Source organism: Mesoplodon densirostris, chromosome 14 (genome assembly GCF_025265405.1).
Source record: "Mesoplodon densirostris isolate mMesDen1 chromosome 14, mMesDen1 primary haplotype, whole genome shotgun sequence".
NCBI lineage: Eukaryota > Metazoa > Chordata > Mammalia > Artiodactyla > Ziphiidae > Mesoplodon > Mesoplodon densirostris.
In genome coordinates this window covers 1561329-1579241 of record NC_082674.1, presented here as the reverse complement: position 1 = coordinate 1579241, position 17913 = coordinate 1561329, and the positions used below count along the sequence as shown (strand labels likewise).

The 17913-nt window shown below is 46.7% G+C and overlaps 1 protein-coding gene across 3 annotated transcripts in view; it reads left to right on the top strand.

Moving 5' to 3' along the window:
* Window positions 1-17913, top strand: part of MYT1L (myelin transcription factor 1 like) — a 135930-nt gene that overhangs the window by 63408 nt on the left and 54609 nt on the right. For all 3 annotated transcript variants that reach the window (XM_060117030.1, XM_060117029.1, XM_060117031.1), the window contains exons 12-14: window positions 2286-2522; window positions 4295-4416; window positions 5292-5360. In XM_060117030.1, the coding sequence (XP_059973013.1) occupies window positions 2286-2522; window positions 4295-4416; window positions 5292-5360 (428 nt within the window). The remainder of the gene's footprint in view (window positions 1-2285; window positions 2523-4294; window positions 4417-5291; window positions 5361-17913) is intronic.

The window sequence follows — 17913 nt, the reverse complement described above, 5'->3', positions numbered from 1 at the left end:
CGGGGGCCGGGGGCGGGGCCGCGGGCGTGGGCGGGGCCTCGGCGCATCCCCACCTCCACCTCCCGCCCCCGGCGGTCTCGGCCCGGCGGTCCCGCAGGCGCCTCCCCTCCAGAGGCCGGTGCAGACCGTGCGCCCGCTGGGCTCTGCTCGGAGGAGGCCTGACAGCGCGGGGTCCTGGGGGCACACTTTCCAGACCAGGAGAAATCGTCAGGTCTTTTAGATGAACGTGTCCATTTGGGACCCTCCTCTTTAGGACCCAGAGTCACTTCTGGAAACAGAAGGACAGCACGCTGGCCCCTGGCGGTTCCGAGAGCTGCACAGAGAATAGGAAGCTCGAGGACCCGTGCGCCCTGGACCTTAAGCAGAGGAGGGTGGGCAGCGCCGCAGTCAGGAGAAACGCAGGACTGCTCCCTCCCGCCCAGCCTGGGGAACAAAGGCAGTGCAGAAATCCCGTTTCCCCACGGGTTCCCAGCCAGGCAATTACCGCCGGCTTCCATTAGTTCAAAACAGCATAGATGCCAAATCGGTGAGCGACACTTAGGGCGGTTCCTCGTCGATGGGCTCCTGGCATTGGGAGGAAGCTGTGCGGCCGCCGCAGCGCGCAGGGCTGCCCGGCGAGACCACTAGGGGGCCGGGGACGCAGGCGGCGGCGCGGGCGCCTCGTGCTCCCGCCCGGTGAGCGGGCTCGTCGGCCCGCACCTCCTCTCCAGAACAAAGGGTCCCTCCATCGCCAAGTGCTGCTGGGAGTGCGCCTGAGCTCACAGCACTGACCGTAGTTGTTAGAAATAAGTGTAGTTTGTATGAATGGAGAGAGGTCAGTAATTTTATGTTTTGCAAATGCTTTCTTCTCTATTAGTATTTTTATTCCTAGATTTTGGAGGAGTGTCAGGGGCATGCAGTTTCCGTGGAGATCAGGGCTGCTAAAATGCGAGGCTGGCATGGAGGAGATTCTGTTTAAGGGGGGGGGAAAAAGACAGTAACCCCTTCCAGTTTTTTTCACTTTGTTAAATTTAAACTAAGACAGGCAGAATTATAATCCAACACGATGAAGGCTAAGTTAGTATGAAAGCTGGAAACCAGGAGTGCACTTTGACAAGAAGAGTTCAGGCGAATAATATGCTATAATTTATCAAGGTAACAGCCCAAAGGATGGGGTTTTCATTCCAAGCATCTCTCCTCCGCTATTACATTCAGAGGAAAGAGCTGCTAGACATCTGAGTAGGCAGCAGGTTTCACGCCAGCTCTGAAATCAAATTGCTCAAGAGAGTGTAACTCTCTGGGAAAAAAAAAAATGGAGGATTGTCGGAGGTATTTTGTTTTTTCTTCTCTGTCCTCCATCTGCCCTTCCTTCTCTCCCTCCTCCTGAGAGGCAGGCTCTGAGGAATTCTTGATCTGTTTAAAGCCTCATTAAAAAAAAAAAAAAAAAAAAAAAACACCCTGTACCTCTTCGTTTTTTCTAAAGCTGGTTGACTAAATTGCAGGTTTGCTGAACCATAGAGCAGGTCAGCCCGTGATCACTACAGCAGTGGTGTGTTGGACTGTGCTTGCACATCTTCCTACTTAAAATGGAAAAGTCTGTCTTCATCATAGGTCTTGTATTAGAAAGTAAATTTTATGTGGGGATTTTTGTTCTGTTTGGTTTCCTACTATATACCCAGAGCCTGTGCCTGATAGGACTCAATAAATATTTGTCCAAAAAATGGAAAAAAAAAAAAAAAAGAAAGTAAATTCTAGTTCCTCTCCTCCATTCTTCTAAATTCTTGTGTTTTCCTCCACTCCAAGTCTTGGAGTATTAGCATCCGTGAAACTAAAGGAGCATTTTAATATGTATACAATTTTAGGTATTTATGTATAATCTGTACACACACATACATTTCTGATCTCTTAAGAGGTCTTTGAACTGGAATAGAATTGAAATTAGGCACTTGTTTTTCTTCTGGCCGGGCTTATTTCTAAAAGCAAAACTGTATTAGGAAGAAAACATATAGATCTCTGATAGGTAAGTGATAGAGAGATGACAGAGAGTCGATAAGAGACAAGAGAACAAGAGACTGATGGGTGATTAGTAGATAACAGAGAGACGGATGCGTGCCTGCCTCTGCCAGCCAATTTCCCAGCTGCGCGTGGGGAGCAAGGCAGATGGGGGGCCACGTGCGCTCGCCTTGGGCGCTTATACACGTGAGGCTGCAGTGAGCAGTTTCCAGTTTGAACTGTGTCCTGGCGGAAGGCAGGGCTGTGGTCTGGGGGATGGATTCTCATGGTCCCTGCGTCCTTCTGTTCCGCAGAACCCTGACATGGAGGTGGATGAGAACGGGACCCTGGACCTGAGCATGAACAAGCAGCGGCCGCGAGAGGGCTGCTGCCCCATCCTGACGCCCCTGGAGCCCATGTCCCCCCAGCAGCAGGCGGTGATGAACAGCCGGTGTTTCCAGCTGAGCGAGGGAGACTGCTGGGACTTGCCCGTGGACTACACCAAAATGAAGCCCCGGAGGATAGATGAGGATGAGCCCAAAGAGATTACTGTACGTGCTTTTCACCGACTGCCCCCCCACCCTGTCCACTCAGCATGTGAAGTTGGCACGACCGAGGGAAAATGCCCTTGGCACACGCCGTAACAGAAAATGTCTTTCCTCTTGAAAAATGACCTTTAGCTGACTAGGGATTAGAAGACATTTTTGGTTGACCCAGGAGAGATTTAGCACTAACACTGATCAGAGTGAAACAAACCGTTGCCTCCTTTAAATGAAGAATTTTATTTTCTAACAAGTGTGTTTTGTTGCAAACGATTTCTGTAGGAAAATGTGTAAACAGCTTACTAGTTCATTTTTTCTGGGTGATAAATTGATAGAATGCAGGGCTTTCCTTGCAGGTAAGGAATTATAATGAGACTCTTAAATACTTAAAATGATTAATTCTGTGCAGTTAATTAGCTGGCTCATTGAAGCAAAGGACAGGGTCTGTTCTCTAAGAAACCTAAAATATGCAGAAGAGCCTACCTACCCCAGCCTAGAACAAAATCATTTTAGTACCGTTACCTAAATCTTTGTTGACTATAATATTACCAAAACACCTATGTCAAGAACATATTTTTGAAGTAGTTACAATTTTCAAATTCAGATCATTAAAATAGTTATCCTTTAGGCTAAGAAAATAAATGAAAAAAATGTTCTTTATTAGACTGACTTTTCCTCCAGTGTTCAACTCTGAAAATTATGACATCTTCTTTATCCTCTGAAAAATGAAAATTCTTTTTGAACATAATAGGGAGACCACCATACAAGCAGTAGCATCTTACAGAAACAGGGAGGTGGAGAAAAGGGAAACATTAGCTATTTGTAGGAATTGGCAGGGAAGGCACCTGTTTATAAGGCCATTACATCAAAAGCTTATTATGCTTATTCTTCAAACTGATTTAAGTATCCAGGCATCTTAAAGGAGAATAGAATCTTAGCAGCAAGCTAAATTCCAAAGTATTTTTTTCTCCTACAGTGTTAAATCGTTACTACCAAATAAGGCATGGTAGTTGAATCTTCGAATTTATTTTAATTAAAATTAAGCCCCATAAAAGGACAGCACTATTTCCATCATAAGGTGTCACACAAGTGAAAACCCTTGCACTCCAGAAACACGTTTGCTGAACATCGCCACCTGTAGGAACTTCTAGGTTACTGCAAGGGCCCCAATTAACCAAAGTAGGTACATTCTATTAAAAAAAAAGAAAAGAAAAGAAAAGAAAAAAAGGGTTGCCTAAGAGTATTGTAAAATCACAGCGTCAGTCTAAACTGGGCTTCCCTTGCCTTGGGACTTAAAGCACATACAATACTTCTGTAGTGTAGGATACTTACCAGAGGTTGTTAGAAGCCCCTGAGTCTAAAATATCTTTGGGTAAAAATGCTTAAGCTCCTCCCAGTGATGTTGGATAAAGTGCCGTAGGTCTTAAACCCAGGTGAGCAAGGTCCACCGAGCAGCCTCTCTGCCTGCCAGCCCGCTTATCTGTCCCTCCTGTCGGTACAGCTTCAGCAATTTGAATAAGGAATTTGAATTTGCCCACTGACAGGTTACCCTAAGTTTAGGAATTTAGAGCAAGTGATGAGAAATTAAAGTCCCCCAAAGAGAGAGATACTCTTTGAACGAAGTTGGGTTTGCATCCTCAGGGTGAGGGTGCGTTGTGACTTTAAGGGTAAGGTGGGGAGAGGTGGACAATGTCGGGCAGCCATCCCCTGGGGGGACGCAGCCTCTGGTCTGTGTATCCAGCCGTCATCGGTGTGGCCCTGAAGCTGTGTTCTGCCCGCAGCCGGAAGACTTGGATCCCTTCCAGGAGGCTCTAGAAGAAAGAAGGTACCCGGGGGAGGTGACCATCCCGAGCCCCAAGCCCAAGTACCCCCAGTGCAAGGAGAGCAAGAAGGACTTGATAACGTAAGCATGACGTGAGGTGAAATTATCACTCTTCTAAACCTTCCCTTTCTTTGGCTTATCTTTAAACCGGGTCTGTATATGCCTTGCCGTTTGAGCATGCGACATGCGCAGCGTACAAATGTCCCCAACTGCCAGTCGGGTAGAGCGAGAGGCCAGCCGTGGACGCGCTTGTTCTGAGCGATGCTCTGTGCTATGGAGACATCATTTCCATGTAATCCTGTGCATTTTGCAGCTTTTCTTCAGGGCGCTTAAATCCCTGTGCAGACATTGCAGCTAAACTGGAAACAATGAAACTTTTTTCAAGTTTTTTTTTTGAAACATACTTACTATTTTGGCTGTTTTTGTTTTTGTTTGGTGGCAGATGTCCAACACCAAGGTGTGATGGGAGTGGTCATGTGACTGGTAATTACGCCTCACATAGAAGGTGTGCCTTCATTTTTCTCATGGTGGATTCTGTCTTTTCAATTTATTGTTTTCAGCTTACCTCAACAATGCTGTCCAAGTACAAACGTTGAATTATGTGTCACCCCTTTAAGTGCTATATGTTGACCTTCAAAAGCATGCTAATTGACGTGTTGTATAATGTCTTTTATTCTGAAACAAACTACCTAAATTTGGAAAATGACTTACAAACATTGAGACCAAAGAACACAAATATTTGAATCTTATTTTTTAAAGTTTCTGGAAAGACATGTTTCCTTAAATTTCTATGTAAACATGAATTAGTTAATTATACCAACAAAATTCAATATACAGCACTTGCCCCATCGCTTTTCTGCATTCAACTTTTTAATTTCAGTTTTATGTTGTGTTTGTTCGGGAACGTAAGCTGGGCCTCGGGGCTACTCACCTGACTCTCCCGCCCTGTCTTACAGTCTGTCGGGCTGCCCGCTGGCTGACAAAAGCATTCGAAGTATGCTGGCCACCAGCTCACAAGAACTCAAGTAAGATTTAACGAAAATCCTTCTCTTTCTAAAATCTATTCACTTGGTAGTAACAAAAAGGACGTGTCGTTTGAAAAGAAAAAATGTCTTTAAAAAGCCACCTGTGTGCGTCAGCGCCTCAGTTCAGCACACATGACTGGTCTTCAGGATTTTAGTCACTTCTCTGGACAATCCATCTGCCTTTTCCCTCTCATTTACCTCCAGCTTTTTCATATCGTATCCTTCTTCTATCTTGAATTTTCTAAAGCATAGGTATTTTCTCTCTAGATATGCATGCACGTGGAAGGGAAGTTTTACAGAGTTACTCAAACTTTTAGGCAGTGATTGATTGTAATGTAAAAAGTCAAAAATTGATTTCTTAAAAGTCAGTAGTTAATATGATCACTTTAAAAATGGATATTTAAATAGCACGAATGACAAAAACCCACCATGACCGTAGCTAATTCCTTCAGTATACCGTGGTTATAGCTATTGAGACTCCTTAGGGCAGTGATAACTCACAGTTAACTAAGACTTTTACCAATGCACAGACAACACGGCCCTCTCTCTCCTCTGAGCCTGTAATTTTCTCTATCTTTTCAGCATGAATCTGGTCAGCTACATTTACACCACCAGACTAAGGGTTTTCTTCTTTGTGTGTGTGTGTGTGTATACACACACATATATATACGTGTATATATATATATATATATATATATATATATATATATATATACACACACACACACATACATATGCACATATATACATCCATATTCAGTTACTAGACAGGTTTTGGAAGAAGTCAGTCCAAGCCATAGACAGCAGATTAAGACCTCTGGTCATCTAGTTAGAATGGATATTCAGGTGTCTGTAAGGAAAGAAGAGCAAGACTTGAACATTCCAGAACATAATGAGAACCAAGATCCCCAAATAATTGTTTTTAATTACCTGGCCTGTTATAAAAATCATCACGTCAAATTGCTCGGCTTCCATTTTGTTTGGAAATGGCTTTATTTCCAATGCAGAGAAGATTCTGTTTTCAGACCCCGTTGGATTCCTTTCCCAAGGACCCCACCCCGTGCTCCCACTCCCTCGAGACAGACCAGGGCCTCCGCAGAGTGCGGGTTCTGTTTCACACCGTGTCATTTTTTACAGGATCCCTGTCCAGGGCCCTAGCGCCATAGATCACCTGCTCATGTTCAGTGACCTACTGAACTAGCCCTTCCGGCACGAGACCCTGGGAGTCCTCTTCATGGCGTGTAAACACCAGGAGGTCGTCCTCTTACTTAACAGCTGTAAAGTCTGTAGCCGTCCTCGCGGTGCCTGACGGACAAATAGCTTTTAGAACCTCAGATGGACAGAATTAGCAAGAGCCACCCAGGCCGCTGTGTTAAGACCTCTTTTTTCCATGGCTTGAAACCATATTCCCCTCACGATCAAAACGTGGTTAACTGCACTTGGAACTTGGCTAACATCAGAACGTGGCAACTTCCCTTTGACTCTCTTGATGAGGAATGCTTTGCCATCTCCAGTTCCAACAGGCCCGCTGTAAACAGGGAAACAGCCTGTGGACGACTTGCATCTGGTGTGGCTTCTCCTTGGTGGTCTCCAGACCCCAGAGACCAGAGTAGGCTTCTGATGGGTCTGGTTTTCATGGCTTTGCACCCTCTGACTTTGGTCTTGGAAGGTCGTGTTGATCTGAAGTCCCAGGCACACCTGCTTCTCCTCCGGTGTTGGCACTTTCTTCTTGTCGTGAGTTCTTGGAAGATGGTGTGTTGGTCCGTACCATCCGCATCTTCAGAGCGCTCTTCACATCCTCCTGGGCGGTGTCAGGCCGTCTGTTCCCTCCTCCCTCCCTCCTCCTGGGGGTCGGGGTGGGAGGTGAGTATCTTCCAGAGGACGGTGGCTTCTCCTGATTTACGCTGATCTAAAGGCCACAGTCACCTGTAACTTGTCTTTGCAGCAAGAGAATCCCACTTCAATTGACCCTTTTTCTGGGAAATCCAAACTTGACAAATTTTCTGAAATGATTTGTTTTTAAGAATTGATCTTCAAAACTAGGGATTTCACTTACATGTCTACTATAAATAATCTGATATTTAAATGACCATTTTTTACTTGATGATAAGTCTTTCTCAACTGAGGGAACCATATATTTTAATGCATTGGGGTTTTTTTAATCTTTTAATTGATGACAGCCCTCCATCCATGGCTTTTTCATGCGGGTCACAAAGGCTTTCCTGTGCACAGGAGCAGAGATGAATCCCTTTAGGATTTGCAACTGCTTTCTCTAGAATAATTCATGCATGTGCCCTTTTCAATAGCTTATTCTTCACATATGTATTTTAAAAGCTTTGGTCAATTTCCACTGCATAGCCTCTTGCCTGATTGAGAGAGTCCTTGTGTGATGCAGTGATCTCCACTTCTTCATAGAGACACCTTAGGAAGTGGGTCCCAATTGCCTCAAAAATGTTTCTCACTTCTGCATCAGCTAAGAAATAGAACCTCCTGGGAATGTTCCTCTTGTCACTTCTGATGTTGAATTTTGTTAGTTGGCCATTAACAGGACATTCTTGATCTCAGACAGACGAGTTTTGCCAGATACTCTCTGGGTCTTGGGTCCTCCATCCTCTTAAACTTCCTGAGATAAGACCTTGCTCCATTCTCATCCAGAACAGCACATGTGGGATAGTCTTAAAAAGAAGCCGATCGTGTTGTCGAATTATGTACAATATGTAAACTGAACCTGTATTAAAATGTAATGTGTTCGTGAATATCATTCAGTCTCTGCAACTATTGCTTTCTTGTCCCTGGTCCGTCTGGCGTAGAAAACAGGTTGGTGGCTGGGTCAGAGGCAGGCGAGGGAACCCGAGATGACCGCGACCCAGGGCCCCGAGACTAGCAGACCCTCTCAGGCTGATGTTTATGATGCTACACAGGTGCCCAGGAACAGCCGCCCCTCTTAGAGGACTCCTGACTGTGAGGTTCATTGAGACCCCAGGCCAGGAAAAAAACAAAAGAATGAAATTGTCCAAATGAATGTGATTTTTTTGGTGAGGACTCTGCCTAACATGAGGGAAGTTTCTTCTCTAAAAGTTTCATTGGCTAAGATCCCCTGAAAGTAGCAACCTGAAAGAACTTGCAAATCACATCACATCATCCTCAGCCTTTTTTTTTTTTTTTTTTTTTTTAAGAAACCACATCCTCCCAGCCAGAAATTATTTTTCCTACTTCCAGATGCAAGATCAGCACAGTCACGGGCATGATGTAGGTGTTTTAGCCACCTCCATGACCGGTTTAAACCGATTAAAAACTGACTTAAATCAGAGGCAATTAGCTCTAAAAACAGGCCCCCAAATTGGCTTCCATTTATACTCAGTTGGCCACATTTAGATTCTCCCTTGTTATTCCTGTCTTTGTCTTATAGAACCAGAATCCCTGGTTAATGAGGGCCCTTGCAGGAGAAGTAATTGTCCGTCCCTGGTTCTCTTTACTTCTTCACCTTTGAACTTTGATTTAATCCTCGTAGGGTGGGCGGGGTCCTCCTTTGTGTTCTCTGACATTTAAATAGTTCTCGTGTGTTCTGTCTTTCCGAGGTATGTCTCCCAGGTATTTTCACCTTAGACATAGAGGAATTTTAACCACATACTCAAAAAAAAAAAAAAAAAAAAAAAAAAAAAAAAAAAAAAAAAAAAAACTTGTTTAAAACCTGGTTACATTTATTTAAATAAAAGAATTAAAATTTTGAACTTAGGCCAAGATATGACTTTTCTCTAAGGGCTCCTTATTTCTAGAATTTCCAAGGGCTTATTTCTTCAGCTATGCGTGTCGTTCTGGCGTTGGGAGGGTTATTTACCAGGGTCTAGTAGAACCACACTCCGCCCACAGCTTCCACTCTTTCGGGTGCAGGAAGTTCACCCACTTTCACTGCATACCAGGTTCTGAGAACTGATCCTCATTTCTACCATCTTCTGCCTTCCCGGTTCACAGTAGTAAATCCAGGGGACTTTGTGAATTACAACTGCCGTGGACTGAGGGCTATGGCCTTCACAGAGGACGTGTCTCCGCGTGGAAGGATGTGTGGACCCCTCTGTACAGTTAACTCCTTACGGCAGAAGTTATGCTGAGGTTCTGGCCCTCGTGTTGGGGGAGGCATGTGATACGTGATCTTTCACTTCAAGGAGTACCTTTCGGATGACCTCCTTTCAGTTAGAAAATCATTTTATTCTGCAGCAGCAGAGCCACCTGAGCACACCTGGTGCATACGTGTGAGTGTCTGTGGGGGAGAAGGGCGCCAGCCTCGGGCATCTGGGGCGCATGTCACACCATAGACACGACCTGCTGGGACCCGATGAGCAACGCACACCTGAGATTTAGACGAGACTCGGAGCCTTCCCTGCGCGCCTGGCCCTCGAGAAGGTGGGGGGCTTGGACCTACCTCTCAGATGTGGAAACTGAGTCTGGGCAGTTGGGCAGCTCAGTCAGTAAGTGGCCGTCACCACACTTGGCCCAAGCGCCTTTTCCACACTTCATGCTACCGTTTCAAAATTAGTATCCCTTTAGGGGTGTTGGTTTTCGATGGAGAATTAAAGGTTTATGCTTAACTACATAAAAATACAAATTCTGAGTTTCTTTCTCTGAAACTTTTAGCTTTAGGTCTCATGCAGTGTTTTCTCATAAACCACACGGGGGACTAAACAGGGGATTGGGTCCTGTGAAGCTAAACTTCCAGGTGGGACATGACCAGCAGTCGTGGAAAACTGTTCACAGGGGTTTTGTCATCCCCAGGAAGAACCTCGTCCCACAATTTCTATTTCAACATCTGTAAAATGTTGATAAAGTCTGCGCTGCAGCACTTTTCTAAAAATACCCTAAGAAATACAGCTTGCGGCAGATAGATTTTCATTTAACCATAAGTAAGGTCAATTTAAAATAAGTCCCATATAGGAAATTCAGGGGAGCACAATATAGGAAAACTTCCACAATAAAGATGTTTGAGGATGACTCCAGTTATACACACACACACACACACACACACACACTCACACACACACACACACTCACCCACAGAGACACACACATGCTCACACACACGCTCACGCAAACACACTCACACACACACACACTCACACACGGACACACTCTCACACGGACACACACACACTCACATACACTCACTCACACACATACACTCGCACGCACACACACTCTCTCACGAACATGCACACACTATCAGTCTCACACAACACTCTCACACTCACACCCACACGCATAGATTTGTGCACACACACTCACACAAACACACTCTCGCGCACGCACTCACACATACAAATACACACGCTAACACACCCAGTCACACACTGACACATGCACAATCAGTCACCCACTCACACACACACTCAGATGCACACACTCACACACACGCACACACACTCACAGTCTCACACAACACTCACACGCATAGATTTGCACACACGCACTCACACAAACTCATGCACACTCTCATGCACGCACTCACACATACAAATACACACGCTAACACACACAGTCACACACTGACACACGCACACAAAATCACGTCTCCCACTCACACACACACTCTCAGATGCACACACTCACACACACGCGCACACACTCTCACAGTCTCACACAACACTCACACGCATAGATTTGCACGCACACACACACTCTCGTGCATGCACTCACACATACAAATACACGCACTAACACAACACAGTCACACACTGACACCCACTCACACACATGCTGACACACGTGTGCACACTCGCACACTCACACTCATGCACACACTCACACATGCACAAGCTCTCACACTCGCACACTCACACTCATGCACACACTCACACATGCACAAGCTCTCACACTCACACACTCACATTCCCATGAATGAATGCACAAACATATAGTGAATAAAGCAATGCCGCATGGCTCAGGCCTGCGTTCGCTGAGTTTCTTATTAAGGAAGGGTTTGGGGGGAAAGCCTGGGTTCTTCTCTCTGTTTCTGGAACAGGCGGACTTAGCCACGTAGCGTCATAGGGCCCAACTCCCTGGATGCTGGCCCAGCTGCCAAGTGTCATTGGGTTGTTTGCTGTTGTAACTGGATCCGCCAAGAATCTCCCTTCCTGCTTCTTCTCTTTCTAATAGCCGACATTAGACTCATTATTTAAATCCCTTCTTTTAATATTTATTTATTTGGTTGTGCCGGGTCTTAGCTGCTGCAGGTGTGCTCCTTAGTTGCGACTCCAGGGCTCCTTCGCGCGGCTTGCGGGCTCCTTAGTTATGGCATGTGAACTCTTAGTTGCGGCATGTGGGATCTAGTTCCCTGACCAGGGATCAAACCCGGACCCCCTGCATTGGGAGCATGGAGTCTTAACCACTGCGCCACCAGGGAAGTCCCTAGACCCAGATTATTAAGGGAGAGTTCCAGGGGGTTGAGTCTGGGGTTATGTTTTAATCACCTTTAACCATATTCACATGCAAATCAATGAAAAACAAAACAAAGCAAAAAAAAAAAGAAAAGCATTGATATTTAATTTATTTTATAAAGGGATCTGTGCTTTACAAAAGCATCTGTAGAGTTCTCTGGCAGTATTTGAATGCAGTCTAGGTGTGTTTGTCTTTGGTTTGTTTATTCTCCACCATCTTCCAGGTTTGGGTGCAGGTTATGAGGAGGTTTGCAGAGTGAAAAAACAGACTTCAGTCGTCAAAGAAAGGCACAGGTGTAGGAGGGAAGTTGACTAATCAAGACACCGCTTTGTGTCAATAAACTCTTTGTGCAAAACAAAACACAGAGGCCGGCCTCTCCCGTCAGAGGGGCGTCGAGTCCTCATCTGTGAAATGGGAGAGTCCTGGCACCCAGCTCACTGTAGATGTTCAGTTAGTGTGATCGTCACCATGGCAACACACACAAGTCCCACAGCTCCTGTTAAACTGCTGGGTTTTGTGCCAACACTAAACAGAATTCAAAGGAGGAAAATGTAAGCGTTAGTTTAACGTTGACTTAATGACTTCTGTGACCTCCCTGAAATAAGGAGAACTTTAATTCACTCCAGAATCTTCTGAGCCTCTGGCTTTGGAGGACTTTATAGCAAGTCCTTTAATTTAGAAAGAAAAATAAAGAGAAGAAAGACACTGCAGCAGTTACATCCGTTGGAACCCCGGGGGTGGGCGGTGATTGCAGAAAGGGGTGCCTGTGTGCTGGGCTCTCCCTGCCATGTTTCTGCAGTGCCCGTGCGTATGTGTGTGTGCGTGTGTGCACGTGTGTGTATGCAGGTGTGCACGTGTTCATCTGCGGGCCAGCACAGGTGTTCTCACGTCTGGCTGTCGCCATCAGCGTGTGGGCAGCGTACTGCTGCCCCAGGAATCATTTCCGCCCCTCTGTGCTCACACCCCCTCAGGAAAGAGGGATGTTCTGCAAAGTCCCTGAGCTTCGAGTCAGAAGCAAAAACCGGGAGAGGGCGTCTCCCGGAAAACCATAAACAGAGCTGTTTCATTCTTTCGTTTTAAAAACTTGTAATCCGCACCCAGAGATAAGACACCATTTCTGCTCTCAAGGCACCATGGCCAGTCCCCTGCAGGGCATCCTGGGAGGCGACCATCGGGGTTGGGGGGCGGCTGGGGAGCAGAGGTCGTGGGCCGGGGCCTGAGCTCAGCTGGTCCAGGCGCGGGCAGCAGATGGACGCACCGAGGACAGGAGGAGGCCGTGCGGTCGGGGCCGCAGAGGGGCAAGCGAGGGGCCGGGCAGAGCTGGCTGCGGGGAGCATGGTCCGGGCAGGGGACTGGAGCCCCGAGCCCCACTCAGCCAGGATGGGGGTGGAAGCAGAGGGGAGCCAGCCGTACAGGCCGAAGCAAGGCTCATTGCAGGCAGTCTGTCATACCGAGCACCGCCCCACGGGAAGGTGCCTTGGCTTGGCCCCCTGCGCTCTTAGGGATCCCTTCTCTCCTCAAAATGAGGGATTTGCTGGGTGGGCCGAAAGGCTGCCCTAAAATCTGGGCTTCGTCGGCTCGTAGAAACTGAATTTTTAAGTTGTTCATTGATGCCTCATCATCCATTTTCATTGAAACTAAATGAAACATGATGAATGTGGACCAGATCCCCGATCCACTATCAGCCAGGTCACAAACTAATTAAAGTCTTGTGTGAAAGCTCTGTAGATCCGAACCATCCTCCTTAGGGCTCCTGGTCGAGGGGTTTCACTGCGGCAACCCCTGCTCCCTGGCCCTGGAGAGGCAGCGTCCTTTTTTGTTAACTCAGGTGTGGATTCAGCTGGCATCCGTGTTTCACTTCACCTTCAACCTGCCTCACTTGCTGTCTTCTGGGCTAAACCAATCTCTCCTGTCACCTGAACAGTCCATACACTGGCCATTTAAAGACCAGCTGGCAGTGGCCACTGTGTCTGACCTGAGAGGAAGCCCTCCTGGGGATGGCGCTGAATAGCTAACTTAAAGCTGGCCTTGAGATTTTCATGTTTTTTTTATTGTGACAAACTTGGGGAAGGTTTTAAATCCAGAACAAGGCCATGAAAAAGGCCTTCCTTACGAAATATTTCTTAGCATTCCATTCCTCCTTTTTGAAATGGTGAAATTTTAATACAGATACCAGACAGTACTGAATCATACTATTTCTAAATAAGTAGAACAGAATTTGTCATCTAATCCAAGCTAAAATAATCCACCTAATACAAACTATTTGAAAATGACTCTTTGAATAAATTTAATTTCTAACTGCAAAATTACTTTTCTTTATACAATTAAGAATATAAAACATACAGCATATTTGGTGCATGTGAACAGAAGGAAAAAAATATTTTCCTTACAATTTTAAATACTGCCATTTTAAAGGTCTTTTAAATGTATGGACATATGTATTTAAATATGCTGCACGTCAATGTGTCAACACACACTTATGTGAATACATGTATTTTGTTGCCTGTGTTCTCAGGCCAGGATTCAAAGCCAGACACATGGCCCTTCACAAAACACGTTGAATTGGCTGAGCCTTCTCCATACGTTACATCTAGTTAAATTTGGCCTTTCCTAATGATTGGGAATCGGGTTCCATTTTCATTTCATTCTGGGCTCCTCTGGGGCAGTTCTGACGAATGGCCTTCCTTCAAGCTCAGCGGCTGGTCACCACCCCAGCCCTGAGCTACAGGAGAAGCTGCTTCTGTGAAGGGAATGAAGGTCTGACCAGCCAGGAGCGGGTTACGTCGGCCTTTAATTGTAAATTTGAGGTTTTATTCCCGTAAACACTTCACTAATTTATAGTTCCCTGGGGCAAAATGAGCGAAACTGGAAATAAAGTAGATGTTCCCTTTGGGAAATTACCAGCAAGGATCTTGGAGGGCATTTTTTGGTAGCAATTTCAGGAAAGAGAACCATCCTCTCTGGGTTTCTTTCTTGATTGGAAAGACCGGCTCTGAGCGTGTGAGGGGGGCGTTTGACAGGTCGGGGAGCTCTGGGGAGCCGAGATGCTTGTAGGGAACCATCCCACCTGTCTGCACATTTGACCTGTCTGTGTACGTAACGTACCTGTGTACTTGTCCCTCAACATGGTCCCTGATCTTCCAGGAGCCACAATTCAAGGGAAATCACATCCCTGCTATTCTATTCTCTCTTTTTTGTATTTTTACAAAGAGAGACGTGTTCCAGACACCTGTGGATTCTGTTTAGCTGTCTGCAGGTGGTCCGAGTGCGTAATCCTGTTCTCTGTCCACAATAATCCTGCTACCTTCAAAGAGAATTAGAGAATATTGTGATAGTAGAGAGAGATGAGAAGTCCCACTCTTACCTGACCTTTTTAAGGAAAAAAAAATTAAGTGCAAATACTTTCTTAATAATCAAAATGAAAATGTGGTCTGGCTTTACAAAATGAGTTTCTACACTTACACGACTGTCCAGCAGAACTTTGTGGGGTGATGGGGATGTCCAGGAGGGCAGCCTCAGCCACACGTGGCTCCTGAGTGCGTGAGGCCACCGGGGCTGAGGAACGCATTTCTAATTGCACTTCGTTTTATGAATTCAGATTTAAATAGCCACACTGTCAAGCGGACATTCTTAGTGGACAGTGCCACACAGAATCTTAGACTTCATGGATACTGTTCATCATATATAGTTTTACTCCATTTTAATACACATTCAGGAATATTTTAGTCCTACAACTGAAAAGTTTATGATTTTTTTAGCGTCTGTGTCCTCAACATTTTTGTTATATTATTAAGCCATTGACAGAGAGGTTAGCCCTTTTATATTTACATGCTGTCTTCTTTTTAATTTAATGCCATTTATAGACAGATTAAAACTAAATATTATATAAGCTTCACAGTGTGTTTTCAGAGTAGAATATTTGCATGTTACACCAAAACCTCATTGATTCGGACCATTTGGGCAGTATTCAATACAAGGTAGGGGAGAGCCTCTGTTATGTTATTTTAAAAATATGTTTGACTTTATTACTTCCAAACTTGTACAGAGATTCAAATCTAGTAAAGCAGGTGTCACCAAAGAGAGCTCCTTAGGTCCCCCAAGGACTAAGTAAGCCTGGCTTATAATTAGCATACTCATTCTTAATACGTGGGGCATCCAAGTTGTTAGAAGCCTGCTCGCCACTAGTAGCTGGAATACTTCTCTTTCAAGCTGGCTTCTGCCCTTAATTAGCCTACCTGTGGGGAAAGCCGCTCCACGGAAGTGACCTTCAGGCCCTCCCCATCCCAATTACCATTAGCGACTGGATCCTGAGGATGCCACCACAAAGTACGGTGCACAGTCTGGGGCTCAAATTGGTGGCTTCTTTTAGCTCGCTTTCAGCCCCAGGGCCGCAGAGGGCAGCTCCATCTTGGCCTCCGCGGGACAGGGCCACGCACCTCCCTGCTTCATGCCCCCGCCACAGGCACGTGAATGGCGGCTTCGCATGCCCTCTGCTCTTGTCCTCCTGTGGTCAGGTAGTGGTGGTGCTTTACTACATGCTGCCTTCTGCTGAGATGAATTGCACTGTGATGTGCAATCGCCCATCGCTGGCACATGTAAGGGGGCTCCTGGCAAAGAGGGGGAGAGTGTGATTTTAACAAGACCAGGGCATTTTTAAATGACATTTTTGGAAACAAAGCTACCATAAGCTCCCAAAATTGAGAAAGTGGGGAAAGAAAAATTATGTATAGTCTCATCTCTCTGATAAATATTAATTATTTATTATTAATTATATTATTAATCACATCCCTCAAGGATCTTGAAGCCTGCTTCTTTGTGTACTGTGTAGGTTATGGAATCTTTAATAGCTGCATAATGTTCCTGGGGCGGGAGGGGATGTTTCTGTAGCTTCCCTCTTGGCCTGGAACGACGAGCAAACACAGACCCAAGCCCCGGGAACGCGGGCGGCTGGCGCGTGCACGGTCCCCCGGGGCCTCGGCCCCGTGAGCTGACAAGGGCGTCTCCGCCCAGTTAGGATCTCGGGTGGATCACAGACGGGACCGGACGGTACCCTGTGAAGTGAGGTGATGAGCTCTGCGCGTATATGGCTCACTCTACAGACCCGACAGCTCCCGTAGCTGAGCCTGAAAGAAGGACCACAGGCTAAGGGCGTGTGCTCTTCCTGGTGTCTGCGTGTAAACCCCCATGTGTGGGGAGACAGCGGGAGCACGGCCCCCGCATGCTGGCAGGGACACCCGGGGGTCCGAGGAGGGACAGCCAGGGGAATGTTCCAGAACATGAAGCAGAGCGTCAGGGGTCAGATCCCATCAGGCCTGCAGGACCTGGCAGGACTCTGATCTCCACTCTGAGGGGGCTGGGTTTCGGCACAGCAGAGACACCACCTGACATCTTCCACTCATCGCTCCAGTTCCTGCCAAGAGAAGGTCAGGAAGGCCCATTGGGAGGCCTTGGCGACCGTCCGGGTTGGAGATGATCCCACAGGCGAGCTCAGGAGCAAAGCCGGCTGCAGGAGCGGTCAGAATCTGGGGGCTCTGCCCGAGGAACGCGATGTGGCGTGAGTGTGAGAGCATGAGCGCCACCCAAAGGTGCCCCCAGCACCTGCAGTTTCTGAAAACAGGAGGAGCCTGCGGGGGAGTCGGGGGCCAGGCTGTCGAGGGTTGAATGTCCTCGGCGGTCAGGAGACGGTCGTGTGAGCACCCGCAGAGTTCGGGAGAGACAGGGGCTGGAAACCTGGATGTGGAGGTCGTCAACATACACATGGCGATTAAAGCTGCCCAACTAGCAGAATGAATCACCAGGAGTGAGTGTCGGCGGAGACGACAAGGACCGGGACCACAGCCCAGCCGCCGGGTCTCCTGTTTTAACTCAGTGGGAGGAGCCCCGGGATAACCTGGTCACTTCCTGGAAACGGAAATTATCACAAAACTTCCAAGTCCCGTCACAAATACATTCCCTCCGATGTCTGGCAGGCCCCTTTCCTCCCAACAGAATGGAGCAGCACCAAGGATTCCCCACTTCCTGACGGTGGCAGCCAGCCCTCAGATCTCACCATGGGCTGTGTTTGGACGGAACGACATTTCAAGACGGAGACAGTATATCTGACTTGTGAAGATAGTGTAACCAC